The sequence below is a fragment of the Chelmon rostratus genome, chromosome 19 (assembly GCF_017976325.1).
Source record: "Chelmon rostratus isolate fCheRos1 chromosome 19, fCheRos1.pri, whole genome shotgun sequence".
NCBI classification, from domain to species: Eukaryota; Metazoa; Chordata; class Actinopteri; order Chaetodontiformes; family Chaetodontidae; genus Chelmon; species Chelmon rostratus.
This window is the reverse complement of record NC_055676.1, coordinates 8,946,427-8,960,982: the sequence shown is the minus strand read 5'-3', so window position 1 is coordinate 8,960,982 and position 14,556 is coordinate 8,946,427. Positions and strand designations below refer to the sequence as shown.

Genomic DNA, 14,556 nt, shown 5'->3' with positions numbered 1-14,556 from the left:
AAAATTAATTTAAGTAAAGCTGAATATGAATTCAGTGAAACTGCTTTCTCTTTTAGGATGCTGAACCAACACATACAGACACGCACTTTAATCTGAAATGTGTTAAAACGTCAAGTGCAACAAAAGCATTAACGTTGACTTTACTAAATTACCAGAAAAATGTCAGCTACTGACATAACAGACATAACAGACTTGGTCATCAAATCAGTTGCTTCCAATCTCTGGTCCTATTTACAGAAATGACCAGCTTCTCTGCGCACGAGCCGGACTCTCATTGCAAGACTGTTGAAGAGCTCGTGCCACTGCACTGTTAGCAGCTAGCTTTAACAACGTATTAACTTCATGCTAAAGATTTTAATTCATGTCGCTTCACATCAGTGAGGTTTTAATGAAACCGAAGCATTAATCTGAAGTCAGTACTTTTTTACAGTCATTTGGTCTTCATTAGAGTAGTAAAAGTATGTCAAACTGTGTTAATCTCGACACGTTTGTCGAAAAGTTTACTCAACTAGAACAGGTAAGGTAACGTTAGCAAACTCACCGACGGCTAATTATGGACGTTCTGCCGTTTGATTTCAGTCTTTGCTGCTTTATTAGTGAGACCAAACAGTCAGACGTATGAGGATTTAGAGGTTAACACACAGCTAGAAAATTACAGGGTGCCTTGTAGGGCTATAGTCATAATTTTTAAGAAGATAGCTAATTTCATGTGATTATGCCTCAAGACTGTCCCTTTTTTGCTTGTGCTAGTTTTACTCTATACAGTATATCACCGGGCACAATCATAGTGGCTGGTAATATACTGTGTACATTGGGAGTGCAATAGTAACTTTACCCATATGCCTGCATGACGGGCTATTGTGGGATAAAGAAAAGTCCATGTCTGAAGTGTAGAGTATTTCCACTTGCCTTTTTTTAACCAGAAAATTACAGAGGTTAATGGCAAAAACAGCATGTTGGAGATCATGCTGGAGGATGCCAATAGAACCATGAAGTTCGGTCTGACCAAGGAGAAAACACTGATCGAGGGTGAGTTTTTGACTTTTCATTTGAAAGCTGCAGCAATTATTCTACTTTTTTTTTTTTTTGTACTACAGTGTTCGTTTTCTAACATATAAGGTCCCTGATGTGCTTTATTTGATTTTTGTATGTCTCCCCCTGCTGGCGATTTTTCCAAATGACTGTCCTCTTCACTTGTGGACAGTTTTCAGTTCAGCAAATGAAATTCTAAATTTGTTAAAATGAAAAAATGTGACTGATATAATAGGACACTGGTTCCCAACCTGGGGATCCCAGCCCCCACTAGGGGTCACTAAATCTGTATGAGTGGTCGTGAGGCCTTCTTGATTTTAAGAGATGTAAGAAAACCTTAAAAATATACAGTTGGTCATCATCTCAACATTTAATCAATTTCTGTAAAGAAAACTAAATGAAATTGTTATTTTTAAAGTGATTGATTATTTAAGATATTAACATAAAGAAATCTCTCAGGATTAGGGTGTGGTGAAGACCCCAGCACAAGCTGTGTTCACACAGCCTTCACTCGATGCTACAGAGCAGTAAATTTTATCATTTGTTCTGTACTGTTATGCATGGAATCTAATATGAAATATCGCATAGAGTATATCACTTAGTCAGGAGTCATCAGTTTACTCAATGACAGAAAAGGGCTCCCTTCAGGAAAAGGTTGGGAACCACTGTATTATGGGGTGGAGAATATAATTTATAATGAATTTTCATGCAGGTCAGCATTAATACACCGATAACATTTACAGAAACAATGAGGTGGTAATGCACAGTGTTAGACAGTTCTCTTTTAACATAAAGTATTTGCAAAACTTGTTTTTAGTTTGTGCGGAAACAATACTGGATGGCTGAGTTTTAGTTTCAGATGTTAGGTGAACTGCTAACGGCAGAAAATTCAAAAACAGATCAAAGAAATTTCAGTGGTTGCATAAACCTCACGCCCCTCACTGAGCTGTTTTATACTGGAACTTGTATGTCTGTGTGGCACTTAAAAACAATGGACCATACAGTACCATAAAGTTGCTAATTCTGTTGATCTACCTGTTTTAGAGAGAAACAGTCTTCTTGTGACTGTGAACAAACTACAGCAGACTCTGCAGGAGCAGTGCAACCTCAGAGGTAACAGGAATAATCCACTGGACACATTTTCTTTAAATGAAATAACAAAATTTCTGGATATGTAAAATAGTCAGGCATGAAGAAGTATGCCCAGGGCCAACCCTAAGCCCTCATACAGCAAAGTCTTACTAAAAGAGTTAAAGAAGAATTTGGTCTATAACAAATAAAAAGGTTCTAGATTTAAAAGTGTTGCTTTGAAGCTGAAATTTAATATTTTCTGTGAGATATCCAATTAGTATTACACTTATATTTGGCATCCAAAACTATGAACAACCCCAAAGCACCACTGTGCTTTACGTATGTATAGTCATTTTACAGATGATATTCTTAGAAAGGATTTCCATCATATGACTATTCTGAATCTGCTCATGTTGTAGTGGAGAATGAGAGACTGAAAGATGATATGGCTGACCTGAAACAACAGAATGAGAGAGCAACAGAGGTAAGAACTGAGGCAGGAGTGGACACTGACAGAATTTAGCAGTAAATGAAGTGACTACAGCAGTGAATCAGGAAGTTCAATTGAAAGGTGTACACAGAGTAATGTTCTCTTTATGTTGTGATATCAATGGTAGTAATGATCAGCAACATTTACGTGTTATGCCTGTACACAAGGGTGTAAATTTCATGGTAAAAATGATTATACATTCAACTGGGCTGCCTTGAATTATTACCATGCACACAGCAATATCAGGCTTTGTGAGCACTGCTGAAGACAAAAACATATAGAAAATTAATGGTGTGATTTGCAGGTTACAATGGGTATTCAATGGCATTCTCTTTAGATTTTTTAATGAAAAATATGGTGCAGCAGATCATCAGTCAGGACAGTGTTCCTCACACAGAGATTCATTTCTGGCTACAAACTATTTTTATGTCTTGAAGTCCTTGCTTCCTTTGTTCTTTATGTATTTATGTGATTTGTGGTTAGAGATGTAAAGTGTTTTCATCGTCTCAGTTCTTAATTTTCAAGGTTAGTGCTGTAATAATGTAGACTGTTAGGCCACATGTGTCTGGCTCAAATCTTCAGTTTGACATCATAATGATCAGTTGATTCCCTCCATTCCTAACAATATTTTAAAGCTCATTGGTGCCTCTCAAAACCTTAAAACTAGGTAGCAATCCCAAATGTTTGCCCAGTAGTAATTTCAGCTCTACTGTCAGTCACTGATGTGGTGTGTGTGCCCTGTGTGTTGTCATCAGGATAGAGAGGCTGCGCTTCAGCAGCTAGTCAGTGAAATGAGAGCAGAAGGAGAGAGACACAAGAGGGAGCTAGAGACTCTGAGGCTGCAGTGCAGGAGAGAGGTGGAAGACGCCCGCAGGCGGGGTTTCAGTCAGTGTAAGACCTCTGACACAGTGACAGTGTTGATTTTATATGATGTTTCATAAGATGTCATCAAAATGATGCTGTCAGAGTTTCATAACAATAACTCCTGAAAGGTTTGTCATGATTTCAGCCAGTAGCAACAGAGCAAAGCAGCAGAACAAAAACTGAATTAGACAAATATAGAAAAACAGAACAAGTATGTTCAAGATGAATCTGTATTTGGCTGGTGCATGCTGCTGGTTTATTTCCTAACAGTGGAAGCTAAAGATGCTGAAGACAAGAAGCTGCTGGAGGAAAAGGATCTGGAGCTGGAGGAGATGAAGAAGAGGCTGAAGGACCAGGAGAGGGAGAGGCAGAGCGAGCTCCTGAGGTTACAGATGGAGGTAAATTAAAAGCTACACTTCACGTCCAACAGTGTTGCTGGAGTGATTTTTCTGATTCACCATGTACAGTGAAAAACAGAAGTCTTAGAAAGGCTGTTTTATAATAATTGGGGGTGCACATAACTGGTATGCATACAAAAATCAGAAATGTGTAACATCAGTTGTTTCACAGCAGGCCTTTGCGTACCAGGCAGCAACTGAACTGGGTCTGGGTTATAGATTGGACAGCGTTGTGAATGGGATCACTTAGGGTGGACACTGTAAACAGTTTGCAGTGAAGCTATTATAGTTCAGCAGATAGTGGTAATTCAACACTTACAGCTGCCAACTGCCATAAAACTCAACAGAAGAAGAAAATGGCAGCTACGGCCATTGCTTAGAATCAATACACAGTCTATGCATTACTTGTCGACACACCTGACCCAGTGAAGTGCTGTGACAGTAGTCGAAATGTTTTTCACTTAGCATTTCATAAGACTAAACAGACACATCCCATGTCTTCCTATGCTTAGGATTTTGCTTTATTGAAGAGGTGCATGACACAGTTTACATCACATTTGAATATTTTCAGCTTTGTGAACGAGAAATTCTGTCAAGATTAAGTGCAACTCTGCTTTGGTCTCGAGTGACCAGTTTCAGCTCCTCATAATAGAGTTTTGTTCTGGATGTTTTGGCAGTTTGGTGCAAAGTTAGCCAGAGTTCAAAGCACAGCTCAGCGGAGCCAACAGCAGCAGCAGCAACACAGCTCCAGCCTTATTCCACAGAGTGTCTTCAAGAGGGTGAGCAGCCCACACAGGGCCTTTTACATCCTCTTTCTTGTCATTATAGAGCTTAACTAACAAGGTACATTACAAATATAAGTGGTATTGAATCTGTAAGTCAGTGTTGGTGTGCATGAAGGTTTCAAGCTTGTTTGGGTTTGTCAGTTTGTGTCCTTGGCATGCAAGGCTCAGCTGAGAGCAGCGCAAACTGTATTAGATTTGACCTGGATGTCTCATCTTGTTAGTCCCCACCTTCTAAGTAACATCAGGCTACTTCCCAGCATGCCCCACCAACTTTGTTATTTGTCAGACAGCCATAAGTCCGAGAGAGACCAAAATTACCTGCAGAGTGGTGCAAATAATAGAAGATAATAATTTCAGAAGTAATAAATGGATAATTATAATTAGTTCCAGCCCTGGGAAGAATTACATTAGTAGTCACTAAATACAGGGGAAAGCACACTGCAGACTTTTATTTATGTGGTGCAGCCATTCACAAGAATCGCAGTTGCAGAGAATTTAAAATTAGTAGATGGTGTCAGCTGTGCTGTTCTGAGAAATGTGTTGCATGTCGAGTTTGTATTGCCTCTGTCTAGTGTGTGTGTGTGTGTGTGTGGATTAACTGTTCGTTTGTATCCTCAGAAGCTACAGTTCTTCCAGGAGGAGAAAAACAAGGAGATTGTGGCTCTGCGTCAGAGAATCAAAGAGCTGGAAGAGAACCAGCGAGCCTCCGGCCTCAATGACAGCCATCGGAAGAAGAGAAGGATCTAATTTGTTTAGAGGCTGAAAAGCTGCTGACCTGTCAGCTGTGCGGGTGCACAAAGTCCTGACATCCCAGGCAGCAGAAGTGACTAAAGTGTTTCCAGATTTGTATTTCAGTTTCATTTCAAACCAAATTCAATTCCTCAGAGCTGTTGAGTTATTGTAGTTTTTTCCAACAGTGATGCTTTTTGTGCACCGTTATATTTGATTAGATGTACAGTTCACTACATTCATTAGTGTGCATGTTCACTGCCCTGTTTGTACATGTTCACTGCCCTGCTTGCAGGTGACTAATGTGCAGAGAGCACATTTAAACACACGCCGTATTCCTGTCTAAGGCTTTAATCCAATCAGACGCCTGCATGGGAGTGAAGGGGGGGTGTGGCTTAGGTGCACTTCAGAGTGAATCAGATTCACATCTCAATAAAAAACGTAAATCATTTAACAAATTTCTCTTATTTTTTCAGATTCCTTTAAGTCAAAGTTATGTATTCGACATTCTAATAGTCTTCAGTAATTTGTTCAAGGATTCACCATTATTGATGTTTAGGAAAGCAAAACTTGATCAAACAAAATTTGATTTTCCCAGTGGCCTAAAACTTTTTCATTTCGCTGAATAATTCGCTGATTGGTCAGAGTGGATTTTTCACTGAGAACATTCAAAGTGATACAGTCTTTCTGGACTTGAAATCCTGGACCTGGAAGTCTACCAACACATCTGTGATAATATAAAAGTTGTACCGATTACACTGACATTACATAGAAGAAAGCAGACTTGAATGTACTCTAGTGTTGTTGTCTTTTGACTGTAGTGTCCCCCTGCTGTCCCTCCACTGCTCCTCACAGGGACAAAACACCTGAATGAAGACGATCAGCCCGGTGAAGTGTTGACCTCATGCTTCATAATCTCCTTATCTGTGCTGCTCAGCCAGCGTCTAAAGGGGGACAGAGAGCTAATCTCAATGGGAACATTGGGTAAAACCGTTGCATAACATTTCATCTTCACAGAAGCCAGGAGATCAACGCTGGCTGCACAGCACATGTGCTCTGCTAAACCTGCAAAGCAAAAAGCATTCTGGTTGTTTAGATCATGTAGGTGCGAACACATGTGCACATGCGTCATCTATTGCATCCTTTCTGGCCTCATTTTTGCAGCCGTAAACTGATGTGAGTCATTTGAAGGGATTGGGACAGACCTAAACTAAAACAGGATTAGAGTTCATGACACCACCTTAATCCTTCATCCCTCAGTGAGGAAGAGAGGGTGAAGACGGCGAGAGGTGAGCTGTGAGGGGTGTGGCCAGGCAAGGCCATACTGTCTGTCCACTGGACTGATGACTCAGACACATGTGCCCCCTCCCCTCCTCTGGTTTTGCCGATCATTGTACAGGAGTCTGTGAGCGGGCACAGACAAGGAGACTATGGCAGCACCGTTCTTCTCAGTAGGATTGGACTTTCTGCATTGATTTTGGAGCAAAATTCAGCATGTAAGTGAAGAAAATTCATTTTCCTTGATCCTACTGGGCCAAAATAAATAAATAAATAAATGTTTTTGTGTTGCTGCTTTTAATGCTTTTTACGGCTGTGTTTTTCATTTTTAGGAGTGTAGTGAGTATTTACTGATAACTTTACAGATGTTTGGCTTCTTTTTACAAAATAATCAAGCATTATTGTGTTTTTAACATCTTACTGCATGTAAAGCCATGAGCTGGCAAAGGCTTAATGATATTATCATGTCGTTGAAGATGACCTCATCTCCAGCCTGCTGCAGAAATGCCTGGAAGCCAGTACCAGGTGACGAGCACCAAGCGTCACCACAGTGTCTACAGCCTGACGGACAGCTCTGATGTCGGCCCAGAGGAAGAGGAGGCCGACGCTTCGCTGCGCCTCACCCCTCTGCAGAAGCTCACCACTGACATGTGCAAGGACGAGAATACCATCAAGGAGCTGATCATAGGTCGCAGGGTGGGCTTCTACAAGGTCCGTGGGGAGATTGGCTGTGGGACCTTCTCCAGGGTCAAACTGGCTTTCCATGCTTTGACTAAAGGTTGGTGAACATGCTGTCTGACGGTGCAAAGAAAGTTAGCTTTTCCACACAACAAAGCACATCTAACTGTCTGGCCCTCATGTCTCTGTTATGGAGTCCCATTTCCTTTGCCGTTGATCAGTGTGCCCTCACAAACCTAAAACTAAGAGACAAACTCAGCCTGTACCTATATCCTTGAAGCTGGACCTTATTGAACTTGACAGATGTTGCAAAGTTGGAGCTTGCTTTATTGAATTGATTATTGTGAAACACATTGTTGTGCACTTTTTCTCTCTTCTTTTCACGTGGGCATTGCATGTGTACTTAACATGAAATGCACGATTGGCACAGTCACAAACTTTTTGAAGATTTCAGGTCGAATAGCACAACTCTAGTCTTTGGTCAGCTATTGTTTTGAGTTTATCCACCAATTATTTTTTCAAATACTTATTCTACTATAAAATGTCAAAAGTAATGGAGTCGTAACGAACCAGTATTTTCATTATCCTCTAATGTGCCGATCATTTCTAAAACATTAGAAAATAGTGAGACATAGTGTCTGACCAACAGTCTAAAACCCAAAGTTATTTTAACGGTGAGAACAGAGAATGTTTGGAATTTTGCTTGATAAATGACTTCAGTTATTAACCAATTATCACAACTGTTGATGATTGATAATCTTCAGTAGTCTTCAAACTATTTTCATTGTCTGAACAATCCAGTTTACAATAAAATAATGTCTCATGTCCATTCATCTGTCCTCCTCATAGACAAAGTGGCCCTGAAGATCCTGGATAAGACCAGGTTAGACACTCAGGCCCAGCGTCTGCTCTCCAGGGAGATCAGCAGCATGGAGTGCCTCCAGCACCCCAACGTGGTCCATCTGTATGAGGTGGTGGAGACACCGAGCCGCCTCTACTTGGTGCTGGAGTACGCAGGAGGAGGAGACCTCCACAACAGGATCTGCAACGAGGGAAAACTGTCCGACAACTCCAGCAAGATCACCTTTGCACAGATCCTCTCTGCCATCAAATACATGGTTAGTGATAAAGAAACATTTCTTTATCAATTCAAACTAGTGCTGCAGCTCACAACCGATTCATTAAGTGATGATCAAGGCTGTGAGATAAACATCAATTTATCACAAAAATGATCATTTAAAAAGTCCCACAGAACAGCTGTCATCTCAGATGTATGTAATATATTATGTATTAGAATATTATGTAATATTTAGAATATCTAACCAGCTTGTCTGTTTTTCTGTGCAGCACAACATCAACGTCATCCACCGGGACCTGAAGGCGGAGAACGTTCTCTTCACCAGCAGCGGCTGCGTGAAGGTGGCGGACTTTGGATTCAGCACGCGGGTCTCAAACCGCAACGACAGCCTCGACACCTTCTGTGGCTCGCCGCCCTACGCCGCCCCGGAGCTCTTCAGGGATGAGTGCTACCTGGGCCCCCCCGTGGACGTCTGGGCCATGGGCGTCCTGCTTTTCTTCATGGTGACCGGGACCATGCCATTCCGTGCTGAGACCATGGGGAAGCTGAGGCGCAACATCATTGAAGGCGCCTACACTGTCCCTCCCTGGGTGCCTGGCCCCTGCCAGAGGCTTATCAAGGGTATCTTGAAGGGGGTCCCTGCCGAGCGTTACGCCGTCGACCAGATGCTGGGCTGCGATTGGCTCTTACCTGTGGAGTTCCCCTGGTCGTTGGTGCCTCCTGAACCAGTGAGCCCTCTGCAGAGCCTGCTGGACTTGGAGAGTGGGGACCTGGAGGAGGAGGAGGAGGAGGTCAGGAGCTCTCTGGAGGAGCTAGGCTTTACGGCGGAGCACCTACGGAACAATCAGCTCAAAGACAGTCGCAGCCCCGTCACCGGGGTTTATCGGATCCTGCTGCACCGAGCCCAGAAGAGGAGGGGCTACGACTGTCCCCCAGTGGTCCGAGGGATGGTCAGGGACCCCAAGAGGGAGGGGCTCCGGGCTTACAGGGGCCTCAGACACACCTCTAAATTGTGTGTGCTTTCATAACAGACTAGTAGAGGCACATGAGCAGTTTTTATACAGACTTCTTTTATACAAACACATTGGTTACTGGAAAGCAACTTGTAGTTTTTACTGATAAACACTTTTTCAGTCTGTATCTTTTGATACATTTGTTTTACTCCTTCCAATGCAGCTTTTTGGGGATTGACGAAGGTATATGTAAAAGTGCCTAATGATATTAAACAAAAGAAAAAGTTGTGACAGCATCCACTTATATTCAGCTAAAGAGTGTTTTTTTTCCCTCCTTGAATGCTTTGATCTGGATTTTAGAGGTCTGAAGATCTGAAGGTATCCATTTTTTTTAAACTTTTCTCTAATCTTTGGTTTTCTTCTTAAAAATACTGAACGTCAGGACCCCTCAGATTTATAAAATAGTCACCAATTCTTTTTCCAAGTTCCCAGAGCCAAACAATTTACAAAGATTTAAAGCAAAAAAGCTGCATTAGTTAAAGATTCATTTTCTGTTCATCCACTTTCATGCAAAATGTATGTGTGTACCTGATTTGTGCTCTTCAGTCCTTGTCAGTGCAGAGGAGCTTTGGTGAACAACATTGTAAGTTTGTTTAAGGGAAAGCTGACAGACACTTAAAGCTCTCTTGAAAGGAGTCCTATCGTTTATGAAAAACTAAATAAAGTGGTGAAAAAATGATGCGTCACGCAGATGTCATTGTTGAGGCGCGGAGCAGGTGGCTGCTGCTGCTGCACCCAAACAGAGCTGATCTCGCGTCTTTGTGGCCTGTTTACCAAAGTTTCACTAAGTGCGTGCGAGTAAATAATAGTCCCGACGGCAGCTGGCAAGACACCAGATGATACTCAGGACCCCTCTCAGTCTCCACAACCGGTCCAAACCGGTCAGACCCAACCCGGCTGCCCCCTCTGGCACTGAAAGATGGCTAACCCCGGGCTCCTCCCACCCCACCCCTGCCCTGCCCGACCCCCACCTGCAGGAAACGGCAGATGGCGCGGCGTGGCTGCGGAGACATCTGCAGGCCAGACAATAGGCGCTCTGTGCGGACCGCTGGAGCTGACAGGCCCAGAGCTCCGCCATTGTGCGCTGCGCCATACACATGCAGATGAGGTCTGCTGGAGGAGGGACCGCAGCTTGTTCTCATGGCGCAGGGCAGACATGGAGCAGATGACAGGCCGTAGCGCCCTCCATGCAAATCTGCTGAGTTTTAAACTTTTGTTCGTTTCATAACCACGCCCCCCCCACCCCACTCCCTCCTCTCTGGCCCCGCACCACCTCCTCCACCCAAACACACAATACACACGACTGAAGCATGGAAGCCCGCAGAGAAAGTGAAAACAAATCACGACAGAAGTATGATCTTTTTGCGTTTTATTGAGCATTTTCCACTTACAGATTCCAACAGTTTTTAACGTGAAACCGCTGTCGTCTATAAATGATTTTGTTTCCAACATTGTTCCAACAGGATCACAACATCTTCAGTCAAATATTTCAGTTATCATGTGTGTGTTCAGTACATGTTGGAAATCTATCAGATAATCTTACAAATTCTCAGCATTTATAACTTAATTTAGCCATTTTCTAAAGTGAAAGACAATAGACTTTTTTTTTTTAGAATATTTTTGTCGTTAAATATCTAAAGTGAAACCTTTAGATAGCATTTATTTCCAATACTTTTTAAAAGATTTTTTTTGTCATTGTTAAATTTCTAAAGTGAAACCTTTAGAGAATTAAGACAATTCTGGAAAGTGGGAAACATTTCCGCTGATTGCAACTGCTGTCATGTTGCTCAGCAAAGAGGACGTCTTTAAAAAGTCCCTTTTTAAGAGCGCCTCTTTCTCAGCACCGCTTCTTCTCCTGCTGCGCGTGCTTCAAGATGCGACATTTGCTCTGTGGAACCACAGGACGCAGAACTCGCTTCTCCTTCCTCTCCAAACCTCATCCGCACAAAGAATGAGGGTCGATGTGTCGCTCTTGTGGCATACCTGACCTCATTCACATAAAGAATGAGAGTCATCTTGGCATGGACGGGACAAGAGGCGACGGTTCACGGGGGCCGCTCGGGCCGGCGCCGTGCTGCCTGGACGGGAATCCTCCTCAGGAGTGTCCAGGGATGAGCAGAAACAGGGTCATCCTGTTCATCAGGATGAGTATTTCCAGATAAGAAGCTTCACAGCATCTGAGCAAGAGAGGAGCCGAGTCCCGGATCAGCGCTCGGGGAGGCTGATCTCAGGAACCCAGTCGTTCAGACGGCGGCTCTCCTCACAAAACAGGTGCAGCTTCTCCAGAGCAGGGTCCTCCCAAGACCCATCAGCTGGGTTCTGTTCACACAGGGAGAGGAAAGAGGCGTTAGTCACACCATTCACTCAGAAAGCATCACACACAGACTTCACTAATGATTGAATATAACGCGATGTCGTCCACTGAGCTCTACATACCGTGATGAGGACGCAGTGGGCGTCTTCAAGCTGCTCTGTCTTGTCGCCAACAATCTCAGCCAGACGCTGCATGTCGCTCACTCTGACGATGCTGATGTCGTTGTCAAAGCAGAAGGACTGGATGAGGGTGAAGTGGATCTGCAGAGCGATGTCACACTCGAACTCCTCGTCCATGGCCAGGACGCAGAAAGACACGCTGTCCGGGTCACTGTGGAGACAAAACAAGGAAAAAAGCCGATGAGCTTTCATTCAAAAACACCCAAACTAGCTGATAAGATTGATGAAAATGTAGCGAGCTGCAAATCTTCAGCTGAGAGCTTCATACTTACAGATTCATAACTTTGGCAGACTCGTAGACACCGACGGTGATGGAGTCGTTGTCTTTAGCAGACACCAGGACCTCCTCCAGGGCTTGACCGGTGCACTGAGCACGTTCGGTGGGTTTCTGGATGAGAACCTCCTCAAGAGTCATGATGAAGATGATGAAGATATTCCGCAAAGGGAGAGCGCTAGAGAGTTGAGTCGGAGAGTAAATCCGAAAAGGAGCAGAGTGCTTTCAAACCTGCAGCCTCCCTGTTTTATACTCTCCAGCTCGTGCGGCGCAGTGAAAGCGCTGCGTCCTGATTGGCTGAAGCTGAATGGTGTATTGGTATGATAATGCTATTGTCACACTCCGGCTCGTGGCAGATTGATGGGGGTCATCGAGCCACGCACGCTCCCCCTCTGAGCGCAGCAGCCCGGCCTGGAACTAAAAATAGCTTCATTAAAAAAAGAGTTTGATCCCTCAGCAGCGCTCTTGTGCAAATTAAAGAAAACTGCAGGTGATTCGAAGTGCAGAGATGCACGCTGAACATAAATGACATTTTTTAACGCATTCATAAGAGCTGTTAAACATGTACAGAAGCTTCAGATAGTCCTCTTTGGAAACACACAAACTACTGACAGAACAGTTTTTACCCCCTGAACCACCTCTCAGACTTTACAAAACATGAATTAGAAACTCCACTTAAAGAAAACTCAACAAACTTTCAATATTGTTTCATGCATTTTAGACTTTTAGTAGCATTATTTCAGCAGCAACATGGAGAAAGTGTGATGCGCCCCCTCCCCCTCTCCGCTCTCCCCGAGCAGCAGAGAGAAAGGGCAGGTGGATGATGCCATCTGTGGACTAGAGGCTGGCCATAAAACGGCCTCATTGTGCGCACAGAAGCCCTCTATTATCACGGACCCCCATACAAATGCAAATGACCAGCGCGTGCCAGAACGCTGTGCGTGCTGCGCAATCTGCACTACTGGCTCATGCGGACCACGTGGCCATCAGCTGTCCAGAAAATCCTTGCTTGGTTTTTATTTATTTACTCTGGGGAGTTCAGGGGCCACACGGACTGAATTCTATAGGAAGACTCGTGAAGTTTATTGCACTTTTGTTTGGTATTTGGTGCGTAGATTCCCTAAATGTCTGCATGTGTGATTTTATTAAACTTATTTCTGACAACTTTCTGTTGATGTCCGATCACTTTTAATCTCAACTAAACTTTTACGCACAGCTCTGTTTAATCCATTCCACTGACTGAGCTGTCTCCACCCCAATTATTGGTTATATTTAGAATGTGGTTTGTAAATCCACTAAATGTAGTTGTCTGGGGTTCACTAAACTTGTTTCTGACAGCCTTCTAGTAGTTTCCGAGCACTTTTACGCACGACAAAACTTTTACGCACAACTCTATTGCATCTACTGCACTAATAGATCAGCTTCACCTCAACACCTCGTGTTACTTTCTTTCTATTTTATCTGCATAATAATTCAGAACACATCTTGCATCAGGTCAGGCCTGCTGCCACTGCTGCATAAATGGAGGACGGGGGCTGGAGTGGAGAGGCGGTGCAGGAGACACAGGTTGGCGGTGATTGATTCAGCGCTATTGTTCTGCGGAAGGCAGAGCGGCAGATGGAGAACTGTCGCTATGAGGGACCCCCCCACCCTCGCTCCTAAACCCAGGTCAACCCCGACCCCAGGGTGCGCCGTTCTTTTGTCTACAAGTCTCCACATTCGCCGGTCTGTTGTCTGAGTTTTGATTAAATTTGAATGCCAAAGAGAAGAGCTTATGGTCTAAACTTTCCCAATGAAAAGTGTTATCTCCAAAAGATGCCAGACATGCAGGCAGATAAAAATCACTTTCAGTTTGAGCTGTAAACACGTGAAAGAATGTCGAAAGTGTGTTGTGTTCGACAACAAAACTCTTATCTGTACATTACGGCAGACACGCAGTCATTTGTTTATTTGTAAACTTTCGCTTTCAGTTTCTACAAACTAATCAGCGCATCAGCTGGCCGAGAGGCTCACATTTGGGTCAAAGTTTGATTTGGATCCAGCTGATAGAGACTCAAACTGTGAGCTATTTTAGGAAGGATCAGCTTGCATGGCCACAGGGCAGGCGCGTGCAAATCGATATCGAGCTTTTGTTTCTACATCTGCCAGATGGAGGTCTCCCCGGCAGCGCGCGACAGGTGTTGGTGGTCAAAGCTCTTTACTGGTGACCTGCGGCGATTCAATAAAGCTCCATACTTCTTTGTAAAGGTAGATAGTGTCTAAAGCTGCAGGATAGGATGATGTTGATAATAGATATTTAGCGTCTGGTGTGTGCAAATGTGACTTGGGGTTAGGGAAAACAGGAAAATATTTTAGTAGATATAGAAAAGGTAC

The 14,556-nt window shown here is 43.5% G+C and overlaps 3 protein-coding genes across 3 annotated transcripts; 2 read left to right on the top strand and 1 right to left on the bottom strand.

Moving 5' to 3' along the window:
* Positions 1-460: 460 nt before the first annotated feature.
* LOC121623405 (coiled-coil domain-containing protein 152-like) lies at positions 461-5,387 on the top strand. Its single transcript, XM_041960678.1, has 8 exons — positions 461-517; positions 924-1,029; positions 2,077-2,145; positions 2,523-2,587; positions 3,349-3,484; positions 3,728-3,855; positions 4,533-4,634; positions 5,259-5,387. Exons 1-8 carry the CDS (start codon positions 461-463, stop codon positions 5,385-5,387), a joined length of 792 nt encoding a protein of 263 aa, XP_041816612.1.
* Positions 5,388-6,799: 1,412 nt separating this feature from the next.
* Positions 6,800-9,449, top strand: nim1kb (NIM1 serine/threonine protein kinase). Its single transcript, XM_041960677.1, has 4 exons — positions 6,800-6,820; positions 7,140-7,425; positions 8,175-8,443; positions 8,673-9,449. Exons 1-4 carry the CDS (start codon positions 6,800-6,802, stop codon positions 9,429-9,431), a joined length of 1,335 nt encoding a protein of 444 aa, XP_041816611.1. The 3' UTR covers positions 9,432-9,449.
* A 1,416-nt stretch (positions 9,450-10,865) lies between these two features.
* gadd45gb.1 (growth arrest and DNA-damage-inducible, gamma b, tandem duplicate 1) lies at positions 10,866-12,380 on the bottom strand. The gene is made up of 3 exons (XM_041960073.1): positions 12,182-12,380; positions 11,853-12,060; positions 10,866-11,735 (listed from the first exon to the last, which is right to left on the bottom strand). The coding sequence occupies exons 1-3, from the start codon at positions 12,322-12,324 to the stop codon at positions 11,622-11,624; spliced, it is 465 nt and encodes a 154-aa protein (XP_041816007.1). The 5' UTR covers positions 12,325-12,380; the 3' UTR covers positions 10,866-11,621.
* Positions 12,381-14,556: the final 2,176 nt, after the last annotated feature.